General features: G+C 38.4%; 2 protein-coding genes across 2 annotated transcripts in view; one reads left to right on the forward strand and one right to left on the reverse strand.

Moving 5' to 3' along the window:
- Window positions 1-13,735, forward strand: part of LOC140229476 (ubiquitin-ribosomal protein eL40 fusion protein) — a 336,799-nt gene that overhangs the window by 59,062 nt on the left and 264,002 nt on the right. The gene's annotated exons all lie outside the window — the stretch shown is intronic.
- LOC140229659 (zinc finger protein 511-like) lies at window positions 1,307-6,085 on the reverse strand. The gene is made up of 5 exons (XM_072309902.1): window positions 5,865-6,085; window positions 4,085-4,286; window positions 3,381-3,490; window positions 2,081-2,185; window positions 1,307-1,388 (listed from the first exon to the last, which is right to left on the reverse strand). Exons 1-5 carry the CDS (start codon window positions 6,083-6,085, stop codon window positions 1,307-1,309), a joined length of 720 nt encoding a protein of 239 aa, XP_072166003.1.

The following is a 13,735-nucleotide window of genomic DNA, read 5'->3' on the forward strand; positions in this document are numbered from 1 at the left end:
CTAGCTGGCAGGTTGTTATCTTCCTTGGTGTCCTGTGGGTGAGGTCAGCAGATTCTTCTTCCTTTTGACCATCACTGACCATTTCATGCTCTAGACAGGTCCTCTAGTCACAGACACGAATCAAGATAAAAGTTGGAAAAGAAAGAGAAAACGACATAAATTCCATTTTAAAGTTTTTATTGCTTTTTCTCAATTTTCCATTTTTAAATTTTTGTTTTGTTTTGTTCTTCCATTTATTGTGCTTGAAATTATCAAGGCATTTGTGGGTGTGGGTGTGTGACTGTGTGTGTGTGTGTATTTGATATAAAAAGTTAAGATATATGTTATGATTCTTGGGTTATAAATTGATTTAATTTTTGTTTATTGATCATTGTTGGTTGAATACATAAATTGATTTGATTTTTGTTTGATTAATCATTGTTGGTTGAATATCATTGTATACATTCAAGATGAATGTTTTGTTATGTAAAATTATAGAAATCATATAAAGATTACTGAAAAAAAAAAAAAGGTTTGGAGAAGGGGGCGGGGAAGTGAACAACAATATAAAAATGATTCTTACATGTAGAGTTATCCCTCTCTTGCCAAGCACAAAGCCTTGGATGGCAGATTTGAATTGGTCATGTGAGGGCTGCAAACGGAATACATCAAATGGAACAAATTAACATATCACACGGGAAAATATCTCTGAGATAACTAACACTGCCTACAGGCAATCCCCATCTAAGTACAGTCAGCCAGTATACTGTTCTTGCTTCCCTCGTAGGCACACCTGGCGGCAAGTATTTATACATTTCCTCTAATGTTGGAAAAGGGGTCTGCTGTGAAGCCCATACAGTTGTAACTCACGTGATCTAGTCAGTGTTTAGAGGCACAATTATGTCTTTATTCTTGTACCATGTTTCTTTTAAAGCTACTGTCTACCATTGGGAGCAGTGATTTTAAAAAAAGTTTCAGTTATCACATTTGATGCATATGTGTGGGTCAGTTGCCTCACAAGACATGCTACCATGCAAATATTTTGCAATAAAACCTAAAATCTAGGGAGATATCACTACTTTTTTCACTAAACCATAACTGTAGACAGTTTCATCTAAAAACAATTTTATTATAACTATTGTTCACATTTTGTATATTTAATAATACTTACCATTGATTATACTGATTAACCTTTTACACTGTTTTTTTCTGTCCCTAACTCACATTTTAGAACTATTTTGAGGCATGAAAGCTGGGTTTTTGTTTCACCTGCAAATGGTAAATAATGCCTTTCATCTTACCCATGAAAGAAGGCAGCAAAGATGTCTCAAGTAGCATCCCAATCCATCTCTGGATCATGGAAGAGGGCTGCTTCTCCAATACCAAATGAAATGGTGTCAGGGGCTCTCCTAGATGTGCACAGAAAGTGAACAGCAAAGATGGACGTTGAACCAGACCAACCTTGTAACCAATTGACCAAACAGACAAACTTAATTCATTTGACATAAATAAATGATCCAAAAGATTTCATTCGGACCTACTCAATTGAGCGATAATGAATAGGCCTACTACATCAACCAACTAAACAAATGAAGTTGTCCATGCAACGTTCATACTCTTTTAAGCCATCATTTACCATGGACAGCAGTAATTAAAATATTTTTGAGCTATCACATTTGATGCATTAGTATAGGGCAGCTGTATCACACAACATCTCACTATATAAAAAATTTGCAATAACGCTATAAATATAAGGAGATATCACTCAATTTCTCAATAAATCATAAATGTAAATGACTTATTCTAGAAATGGTTTTAATAAAACTCTTTTTTTCATTTTGTATATCTCACAAACAATTAACATTCATTACACTGATTAACTTTTTTACAATGGTGGTCTCTATCCCTAACTCACGTTTCAGAAATATTTTGAGACACTAAAGCTTTTTTGCAACTGATTGACAAATTGCCTAACATCGACGTAAATTAAAGCTTTTTTATTCATCTGCAAATGGTAAATAGTGGCTTTAAACAGTCTTCATTAGCATGTTAGTTTTTCCTCAAGGAAATAAAACATTACACCACAGGAACATCTGCCCACCTTTGATCTCCCCTATGATCCATTAATTTCCTCCTTTCGGTCGTCATGGCAACCTCCCTGCTCTCTTCGCGGCCCCCAGTCTGATCCACAGACCTCTTGCCTTGTCTGAAGGAGGTAAAAAAGGCAACAGTTAAAGGGACTGTACAGTACTGGTTGAGATGGGGATTCATGTTTTGAACATTCCTAAGTGAGATAATGAAAAGCCTCTTGTGAAATATAAAAGAGCATGTAATTTTAAAAAGGATTCAACGTTTATTTGATGAAAATTGGTTTTCAAATGGCTGAGATATCCAAAAAAGTGCTAATAATAAAAGGCGACATGCCCCAACTTTATTCGTATCTCTTTGTTTCACCTTGTTTTTGGATATCTCAGCCATTTCAAAGCCGATTTTCATCGAATAAACTTTTGATACCCCTTAGAACCGCATGCTCTTTGACATCTCATAGAGTGTTTTCTGAATATCTCACAAAACGTTAAAAGCTAAATCTTCACCTCGACCAGAACTGTACACACCCTTTAACTCAATTTCACACATAATTGCTTTGGTGTTGTTCTTGTGGATAAGAGGCATATCATTCAAATTTGAATATTGTACATACACTTGTATTTGTATATATTTGTTAGTAATTGATTATACTTCTTGGTAGTCTCATTCAAGTCTATTTTTTCAAAATCTCTGTGTAGGTACAATCTTGATGTTGACTCTTTATGTGCCATGGTGTAAACCCCCTGCGTGCCACATTATTCTGAGACAGCAACATAGTCATGCTTTGGGAAAAGATTGTTTGTCAAATCTATGTAAATTTTATAGATTTGTGTTACCCAGGACATCTAATGAGCATAGTTGTGGAGAAAATGCCATGCTTTGCTTTGATGTAAATTGCATGACAAATCTATGATTGTTTTGTTTTGTTTTTTTTTTTCCTTTCAAATGCCCAGCAGCTTCGTTATTGTAGAGGCATGATTTCTGCATACAAAACAGTGACAGAAACTTTGAATTTACTCACATATCCAGTAGGGATTACCACTTGATAGTCATTCACCACATAAAATGCAAGCTACATGTGACATGAATAGAATCATGAAAAAGTGCTTTCGTTGCACTGTGGCATTTGGTGATTTATAAATCAGTTTAGGAAAGTTGTGCATATGAGCAGAGAATATGCGAACTTGGCACGCCGTCGACTGAGTCGTGCAAACGTGGCACATACAGAGTTAAATTCAATGCTATTGTATCCAACAAAGGAGACATAAGCTATCAGTGCTATCAAATATATCTTCACAAAAGAAGTAAATCACCTTCTGTCAAACTGGAAGTTTGCATGGTAACCATGGCAATGCATGAGATGTTCTCTCCTTTGCCCCGCCTCCATGAAGCTTTCGCCACAGCTCTCCTCCAGACAGCGAAACTAATCAAAAAAAGAGATTGAGATTAATTAACATGAAGCACAGCATAAAATACACATGTACAAATAAAAATTACATTCTACAATTGCTGCTATCCAGACCAAATCAATCCATTATCCTGGAAGAAAATGTCAAATTGTGAGAGCTAAAACACTGTGGGGGGGGGGGGGGAATATTACCCCTCTGTCATCCCCTCCTCTTTTAAAGGAAACCAGAACCAAAAGAGCAATGTGGATTGATGGAAGCAGCAACATTAGTAGAACACATCAGTGAAAGTTTGAGGAAAATCAGACAATCGATGCAAAAGTTATGAATTTTTAAAGTTTTGGTGTTGAAACCACTGGACAAGGAAACTACTTGAGTTTAAAATGACATCATGTGTGGACAACAATATAAAGAAAATATAACGAAAATTCAACATGCTTTCATTTTTCTAGCATAATAAAAGAGCACTTGACTAACTGCCTTCAGAAAGCAGCCTGGGAATAATTACTTCCCTTAACACATGTCACCATCAAGTCAATGGACTTTGTAATTTTCATGCAAAATGAATTTTTGTGGGTGGGTAACTGCCCTGACGCGTCTCTGCACCTTACCATCGGCTGCTTGGCAGCAAGAAGTGAGAAGAGTGAGTCGTGGCTCTCCTCGAGGTGGATCCCCAGGAGGCGGTCAGTGGGATAGAAGCGTCGGCAGTAGCGGCAGACGAAGCGGTGGCACACGCCGTAGTGTTCCTCGTAGTCCCGCGTGCAGCTGAAGGACTGTTCGCAGCCGACCACGTGGCAGCGAAACTCAGCACAGCTTTATGGGGTTGGGAAAGAAAAAAGGTACAGTACACTGTATTAACATTTCAAAGCACAGCATGCAGACGGAAGATTCCATTTTGCACTTTGACCCTCCCCTGCCTTTTGTCTGTCCACCCTCCCGCTCTAATCCCCCTCCCTTTACCTGTTGGGCTCCTTGCCCATGACCTCCTACACTCCCCTTTTGTTTTCTTTGCTCTATGTCCCTAGCCCATCCCTGCTGACCATTCTTGTTGTGCGAAGTCCTTTCATATGTGATTGCTGTCCCTGCCTGTTAATCATTTTGCCTCTGACAAAGATTCTGCTAGGATCAAAAGCTCAGGCCCCTTTTGACTACTTACTTACTTACTTACTCCATTGGCTCGCCACTATTGGATAAGCAGTTTTCAGGAGCTTTTTTTGCTACAGAATTTAGAGAAGACGCAAATACGGATGAATTGATCAGGGAGAAGTCTGTTAGGGCTCTGAGTTTATTCTGGGGCTACTTGCCCTTAGCAAAAACTTCCAAATGAATATCATTCACATAAGCAGTATTTGCATGCATGTATATTAAAATCTATCTAAAAGAAACAATAAAAATAGCAGGAATGGAGGACTATAATAAAGTGGGGCAGTCTAATTCAGTAAATCAACCGATAAGTAAAGAAGGGCATGAGACAAGGAGGGGATGATCACATAAGAATGGGAGTTGTCTGGGCTCAACTTAGAGGTGCATGGTCCCGGTGTTTTAGTCAAATGCGTAGGCGGGCGCACGGCACAAGTTTCCTATAGAGACCTATGCTATCGACTCCTCTTTGGCGCTTACGCTGTGGCCCGCTTCCCCGAGTCCGAAGAAGTCCAATCCACTGTAGTCAGTGGTCCGATCACAGTTCGGTTCATGATTTGGCTGGGGGGATGACAGCATTAGCAAACTTCTTTTGTGATGTCATAATAAGAAGCACATATGCACGCACCCTGGCATTACTACAGCTCTGACTGCGTGATGCGCAGAGAAGACAACGAAGGCAACGTTACTCAGTAACACCTACGCCCTTTACTCTTGATGACAGCTCAACTTCGGCAATCTTCGTATCAATGCTAACGGTGATCGGCAGTATCATCAACAGCGCCCTCTACACTACCGAGACTATGCACCTTTAAAGAATTAGGAGTGAGATGGAATGAGTGAACACACCTGAATAGAGAAAGAATGAAGGTGACAAAACTGAACAAGAAGGAAGGTATCTGAAGCAATGGTCATGGGGGTGACGACTGAATTTCATTAACTTAACTTAATTAACGCCAGAATGCACGGCAGTGGTGAAAAGCAAGCTACCGGTAATGCAAATTTATTCAAGGTCTAGACAGACAACAAAAGGAGAGTAGACAAACAGGATACAACAAAGTAATCAGTGACAAAATGGTCCTACAAAAGGAATATAAAGATCTGGGACCTAAAATACCACCCTGTTATCAGAGGATTTTGTAATATCCAATCTTTTTGTACGGAGGTTCCAGTGTATTTTGCGCGATTATCATCAAAGACATGTTTCCACAATTTGTGGGAATTGTAATGCTCACGCACAGGTAGGCATACCTTACATTGTCATCATCAGTGCTATCGAGACCGGTGACCCCAGTGGGAGTTATACCGGATGAACCTTCCGCACACAACGATCCCTGGATGTGGCCCGAGAGGGGATCACCACCACCAACTGCCTGCTGCTTGGCTGGGTTGCAGACAGCGCCGTCATGCTGCGGATGATGTCTCTTCTGCATCCTTGGTAATTGTAGCAGTGGTTCTCCAGCATCGAGCATTTTTCCAGCTCCTTGCCTTCTTTCACATACCTCTGAAGTCCTGTCAATCAGACACATTTCACAACATATTTCACAGCGGTTTCATTTCTCTGCAAGCTTTGCAATCTGACTGATATCAAAAGCATAAAAATATTGAGTACAATATTCATATACTGAGAGAAAAAAGACCAAATCATCGCTGTTGGTGATGTAAGACAGCAAAGCCCATGATCTCCTTCTTTCCAGTCTAAAGTTTGTCATGTACCTCAGTTTGGTTAGTTCATAGACTGTCCCACATCTCATTAACCTGTACTCCATTTCTGTACTCTATTTCTTTCCCACCAATGTTCCCACCACTTTCAAACCGTGTTTACAGTTATCACCTCAGCTTCTTGTCACAACTGATCCTTTTGTTGAACATTCCATGTCTGCAGTTCTCACCCCAGCTTGTTGCCACCTTCATCCGGTTTGTTTTCATTGGTAGTCTGAGTGAATTGGGTTCTTTCATTTTAGTCGGTCTCTTCCATTTCTGTTACTCCTACTGGTCCTCTTTAGTTCATTTAAATACGTAAATATGTAAATAAGGTTTATGCAGATCATGTTCATGATGTTGAGTTTTGCTGAGGGCAGGTCAGCCTGAAAATAAACCAGAGTCTTCCTCGGGACTTGAAGCGTACAGGACTCATGTTTACAGTCTGCGTCCCTGAACCTGTACATGTAGTTATCTTACAGTAACAAGACACCTATTTGCAGCAGGGGCAGTTTCATTCATCAATAAAATAGCTAATGAACATCATATGTGCTTAGTCCCAACTTGAACACAAGCAGGAGTTTCACTCACAAGTGTTATAGGAAGTGAAACCTGATTGGGCCTTTTCATCAATGAATGAAATGGCCCCTGCCAAAAATAGGCTATCCTGGACATGGCCTGCCACAAACAGGGTTGTTTATTCTATTTGCAGCAGGAGCAGTTTCATCCATTGATGAAACAGCTGTAGAGGGTGTTGAATGTGCTTAGTCCCACTTTCAAACAAAAGCAGGTTACTTGCAAGTGTACTTTTTGTATGGGAAATGAGGGTATACTCTCGCATCTGTACATAGATTGGGCAGTTTCATTAATGAATGAAACTGCCCCTTCTGCAAATAGGTACCCTGTCGCAAACAGGGAAAATTACTCTATACTTAGACAGGTCTCTATGGTATGGATAATTTAATGCCCCATTATTACACTTCTAATAGTGGTTTATTTTTAATATCGCAATAATTTCACAAGTTGACTAATAGAGTGATAATCGAGCCTTGAAGTAGTGTCTAGCTTGGTCCACCCACACATGCTATGAATTTTTAATCAAGTGTAGCAAAAAGTAAAAAGACTGCTGAAAACTATCCAATAGTGGCGATCCATACAATGGATTAAAATGGAGTCAAAAGGGGCCTGAGCTTTCGATCCTAGCAGAATCTTTGTCAGAGGCAAAATGACAAACAACAGGCAGGGACAGCAATCACATACAAGGACTACACACAACAAGAACAGTCAGGGAGGGCTAGGGACACAGAACAAAGAAAACAAAAGGGGAGGGTAGGAGGTCATGGGCAAGAAGCCCAACAGGTAAAGGGAGGGGGATTAAGAGCAGGAGGGTGGACAGACAAAAGGCAAAGGAGGGTCAGTGAAGATCCAGTTCTAGGGCCAAGGGGGCAACCTTTGAAGGATAAGGATGAATAGGGAGGCAACATCAAACAAGATAAGGAACAACAGAGGGATAAAGAAAGGAAAAGAGTGAAATAGCAACGGCAAGGGAAAGGGGGGGGGGGGCTGAGCAAACAGCGAGCCCTAACCTGGTGTACCAAGAAGAGGCAACAAAATGAAAGTGAGAGTCAACCAACAAATGCCAGTAATCAAACATACGGATCAAGAATCTATGTATCTTGAAACTCCCAATTTTCGGACATTAAAAGCTTTTTTGCAATAATAAATACGGTACTCTACAAAATTATATCTACAACACTGTATGCTAGATATATCAAACTACATTTCCCAATATTGATTTTGTTAAATACATCATAAAATGTCATAAAATCCTCAAATATTATCACCTTGTCAATTCCCAAATTTTCGGACAGCCTCTCCAAAATTCGGACACGCGCTATATATGCACGTTCAATGTCAATACGCATACAAGGCTGCTGAAAAATGAGCACACGTCATACCTTGTTGGTGAAAAGTTGCATCAGGGACATTGCAGCGCCCGTTCGTGTCCGAATTTTGGTGACTCAGCACTTGCATTCAGCCCATGTACATTCATTCACTGCATCGGCATGTACAGAGATTTTTTTTTCTTTTGTGTTTTTGAGGATACCATCACACTCTGAGCTTATGACAAGTGAAAAATCTCACAAAAGAACAGCGTAATTTTTCAATTTTTAGCGCTTTTTCGGTGACCCTGATTCTTTACACAGGACCTAATTCGTGTGCACTTTGGAAAAGTTACGCTGATTCTGCATTTTTGACGGCGAAATTTGGTATTTGAGATGGATTTTAGGAGGTAACTAAGACACTTTCCTGTGGTGAACGAGTGTGCCAGTATGTGAAATGATGTGAAATGATGTGAAATGATGTGATATGCGTGTGTTGTGACAGTAGAATTTGCTGGCTTGTGATAAGTGAAAAGTGTCCGGATTTTGGGAGGCCGACCGAAAATTGGGGGTTTTACTCGATACTGTACACCAAGTAAAACCCCCAATTTTCGATCATACAATAAGTAAATTTATGCCTCTGACAAAGATTCTGCTAGGATCGAAAGCTCAGGCCCCTTTTGACTCAATTTTTATCAATTTGCGTACCTAGATCAAACATCATACTAGTTGCATGGGCGACGCTACATTATTTTAAAGGCATAATTTACCATTTGCAGAAGAAATAAAAACCAAGCATTACCGGTAGTGCTTCAAAATAGTTCTCTAAAATGTGAGTTAGGGATAGAAACAGCCAATGTAAAAATTTAACAAGTATCTAATCGATGTATAAAGCATTGTTAAATATACAAAATGTCAATAATAGTTAAATGTGTCCAGACTAAACCGTCTACAGTTATGGTTTAATGAGAAAAATAGTGATATCTCCTTATATTTTAGGCTTTACTGCAAAAATTTTATATGGTAGGATGTTTTGTGATACAACTGACCTACACCTGCCTGCCTATGCATCAAAAGTGATATCTTGAACATTTTTAAAATCACTGCTCCCAAAGGTAAACAGGACCTTTAAAGTGGGGGCCAACTTTGGGAACAGGGACATCAATTTGTAATTTTCAGGATGGGGGGGGGGGGGGGCTTTTTGCTGCCACTTGTCTCCCAAAATCGCCCGACAAGCAAGAAAGATCTTTAATTAAATAGATCTAGGCTACTTTTCTTTTCTTGCTGCTGCTACTTCCTTCCCAAAATCACCCAGGATAAAAAAAATAAAAAATAACAAAACAAGCCAACATTTAACAAACAAATGTACCAATAGGCGATATTCCAGGGAGGTGGGAAGAGACCCACCTCCCTGGATATTCACAGTTTTGGCTTCCAGATCCACTTCTCATTCTCTACCACATTACCATACACTATAGTCACTACCAGGCACCACACACCACCAGCACCAGTAACATTTCGTCAGCGATTTTACAAACCGTCGAATCCGCCCGCCGGAGTGTAAAACGCATTTCGGAGATAAACACGTTTGAAGTTTGCTACTCTTTCAACCGTCTGAAACCGGTACGCCGATGGCAAATTTTGCATCAAAACTTACATTGTAGGAGAGTGATGGTCGTAAATAAACACCGAGACAATGGACAGTTTACTTAGACAAGGAATAAAGCAATGACGACGAGTTAGAAATACCCTGTTATTTCGGAATGCCATCGTTTTGGCAAAATACGCGGATTCGACTCTTCGGCAAAACGAAATTAGAGTACGCGCAACGTGGAAGCGTCGAATCAGGCGCGATTCGACTCTTTGGAAAACCGTATAAACATTGCGCGCGCGTGTGCGCTGTGTAGAAACAATTGCATCGCGCGCGGCGCGCTGCATTGAAGATATGGAATTTTGTGTATCGTGTGTTTTGATGATTTAAAACGAGCAAGTTTAGTCTTTTCGCAAAACCATGGAGTGGAAATGGGAAGAACATTATCTGGTACGCTGTTTCACAATGTTAAATCATGCCAATCACCAGAACTTTACACAAATACACCGGAAGAAAAAGACTGATAATAGGTTTACTACAATGTGTATGTTGAAAGCAAAAATGTCTGCAGTGGTGACACAACTGGCTTCATAATAAAAGACACAAACACACACACACAAACACGCACACAAACACGCACACACGCACACGCACACACACACACACATACACACACACAACTGTTACAAACACATTACCAGTAGTACATGTAATTCAAGAGAAATTATCACTGCACGGTGACTGAGAAACCAAATTTCTGAAGCCTATACTTCCAACAAAAATATGACCAAATAAACAATACATCGTATTTTTATTGCTGTTATGCATCAAATTAAGCTACCACCATTCCAATTCACTCGTGGTTCTCACTTGTAAACAACCAAATACATAATCAATTGTCATTTCGAACACAGTAAGACAAATACAAATAAATAAACCTGAAGCATAATTTGAATAGTTTTCTAGTTTGATAAATTATTGATTTATTATTCAACTACAGATTTCTTTCTTTTGCAACAATTTAGATCGATTTTCAATTAGGAATACATTATGTACCGTATTTCTTCCACTGCCTGTCCATAAAGACTGAAACTGAGGAAAAATCAGACAATCTGTTACAAAAAGTATCGATTGTTTAATGTTTTGGTGCCACCACCAATGGATGAGGAGACTATAGACCATTATGTAATATGGAAAACAATGTATTAAAAAACATAAAGAAAATTTCACAAAATTTCCTTTCCCATGAAAAGCACATACTCCCTCAACATCTTACTGACATATGTCAACGGCAATATCATTCCCCTTCTTTCTGAAAGTTTTACCAGTAATTCTGGTGCTCTTTCATACTAGAAAAGTGAAAAAAAAAAACATTGAATTTATTTACATTTTCTTTATATTGGTTGCAAAGTTGGCTGTCACAATCTGTATAGTTTTCTCATCAGGTGGCAGCAGATCTAAAACTTCATAAATTCATAACCTGAATGACTTATCCCATTTCCTTCAAAGTTTTACTGATTTGTTCTACTGGTATTGTTGCATTGATGAATCCACATCGAAATTTGGATTTAATTAACCATTGAGTAGAAACAGTAGCATGTACCAATATACAACATATACTGGTCTCCCTAGAGGTCATAAATGAAAGAAAGTCAAAGAAGTGATGTCCAAGAAGGACAAAAGACAAAAATTCAAAAGACCTCTCTCCTCGTTACATACTGCGTTATATCTACTATCACCTGTACACGGTAACAGAAATATCAAAACGAAAACTTCATGATAATTGACAGAAACCATGTGTTTGCTTACTAAGTTAAGGCAATCGTGATGATAACAAAAGAAAAAAAGAAAATCTTACTGGTTATGATATGTCAGGACAATTTAGACTACTCACAATCTTATGAAAGACTGTTTTCATCTTTATATTTTTTTTTCACTTTGAAATATTGAAATATCGGTGGAGGAAAAATAATGTTTCCCGGTTATACCTTGAATTCTTCAATTCCAAATCACTGTTTTGCAAATTCCTTTTCAATATTTGTTAAATACAAATTCTCACGTTTACATCAGCCAGCTCAAATCCATAGGGATGATTTGGTTCAAAGTAGGAAAGAAAGAGCACTTCCCATATGAGTGTGTAGTAAAATCATCACGAAAAATAGGATTTTCCTACTAAAAAACAAAACAAAACAAAACTGGGAATGACCAGAAATCAGATTTCTTTTTTCCTCCAAATTCAGAATGGATGAGAGGTCTGCCATGTCATAGGTATGTCACCTGCATATGGGATTTCAGTTTTTTTAGGCATGTCCATGTTCACTAGTAATGTTCCCATAGAGTAACAGAAGTGTGATAAAAAAAAAACAAAAAACATTTACACTACTTATATCAATTGGGATTGAACAAATATCTTGGTCTTGAATTATAATGTTAACTCTGATATGGTGAACTTTGATATGTTATTGTCATACCATAATAAGTTACTGCTATGAGAATCAAATTAATTGATGCAGTGCAAAAATCACAGAAAGGTTAATGGAAATATTCTTTAAAGGTAGGGAATCCCATTTGCATGCCTTAAATGAAGAGTTGTATAACTACAGTGGTATGTTGAAGAGAGTATCATTTTAGAAACTCCCATAAAGTATTGAAAGTGGAAGGTAACATTTAGTACATTTTTATTGACCGTTAGATTTTGAATTGAATTTTTTTCGGGGCTCACCGTAAATTCCAGTACATTACTAGGCTACCTTTGCAGACCCATGCACTGCATGTGTGTCCATCATGTATATTTTGTGAAGAAAGTTCATCAAAACTTACAAACATTTCTATATACATTCTTGCCACACACTCTATATGTTATTACATCAGCTCTTATACTTTTAGATTTGTTTACAGATTAAAAAAAATACAGAAGACTGCAACGAAAAGGCTTAAGTGTGGCTGACACACAGAACTACTGAGTAGTTGAGTTTTGTGCATTATTCAAATTGTAGATAACTGTTGACTTCCAAATTTCTCAGCAGTGGCCTAAACAAGTCCCCTGAGGTTCATATTTAATGTTTTGCTGCATTTTGGGAGGTCTGTAAAAGGCATCCCCTACCTTTAAGAGGTGACTTATTGGAAGAATGATTTTCTGCCTTGTTAACATTTCAGCCTCAAGTGCATTGCAGAGGTTAAGAAGATAATTCAAAAAATCAATCCAAATAAGTATTTGAAGAGAGAGTATATAGTATGATAACAGATGTATCTGCTGGAAGAGCTCTAACAAGGTCTATTGGACCAGGCAAACCACCAACTGGCTTTGTTGGGACAGGAACAGCACCATCTCGGTGTGATACAGCAGAAATAGCACCAACTGAACATTTTGGAGCAGTAACCACATCAGTTAACAGAGGAATTAAAGTAAATAATTATGGACTATAGCAGAAAAGGAAAGAAAAAATGTCATTTCTATTTGATTTAAATCATACAGCATAAAGAGCGAGTTCAAAAATTTCTCATAAAGACATGGAAAATCTTACTGGTAAAGGTGGTTGTAGAGCAATAAAAGTTCGGACTTGATTGAGATATGAGTGGTGATATAATGTATTTTTTATGTAAAGACGTAAGAATGTGACTTTTTTGTTATTGTTGTTGTTGTTGGCATGTAATGCTAAATGATTCTCTGAAGTTTTATGTGTTATGTTTTTGCTCAGCTAAGAAAAAGAAATTAAGCATGCCTGGCAATTCTTAAACCATTCAATTAGATATATCATAAGGCTAGTACCAGTAGTGATGATGGCGAAAGGTTCACCTGGCCATGTTAGACCAGAAATAGCACTGATTGGGTGAGATGGAACAGGATCAGCACCACTTGACTGTGTTGGAACAGGAACAGCACGAGCTGGCTGTGTTGGAATAGATACAGCATCAAATGACTATGTTGGAGCTAAAGCAGCACTAGC

The sequence above is a fragment of the Diadema setosum genome, chromosome 6 (genome assembly GCF_964275005.1).
Source record: "Diadema setosum chromosome 6, eeDiaSeto1, whole genome shotgun sequence".
NCBI lineage: Eukaryota > Metazoa > Echinodermata > Echinoidea > Diadematoida > Diadematidae > Diadema > Diadema setosum.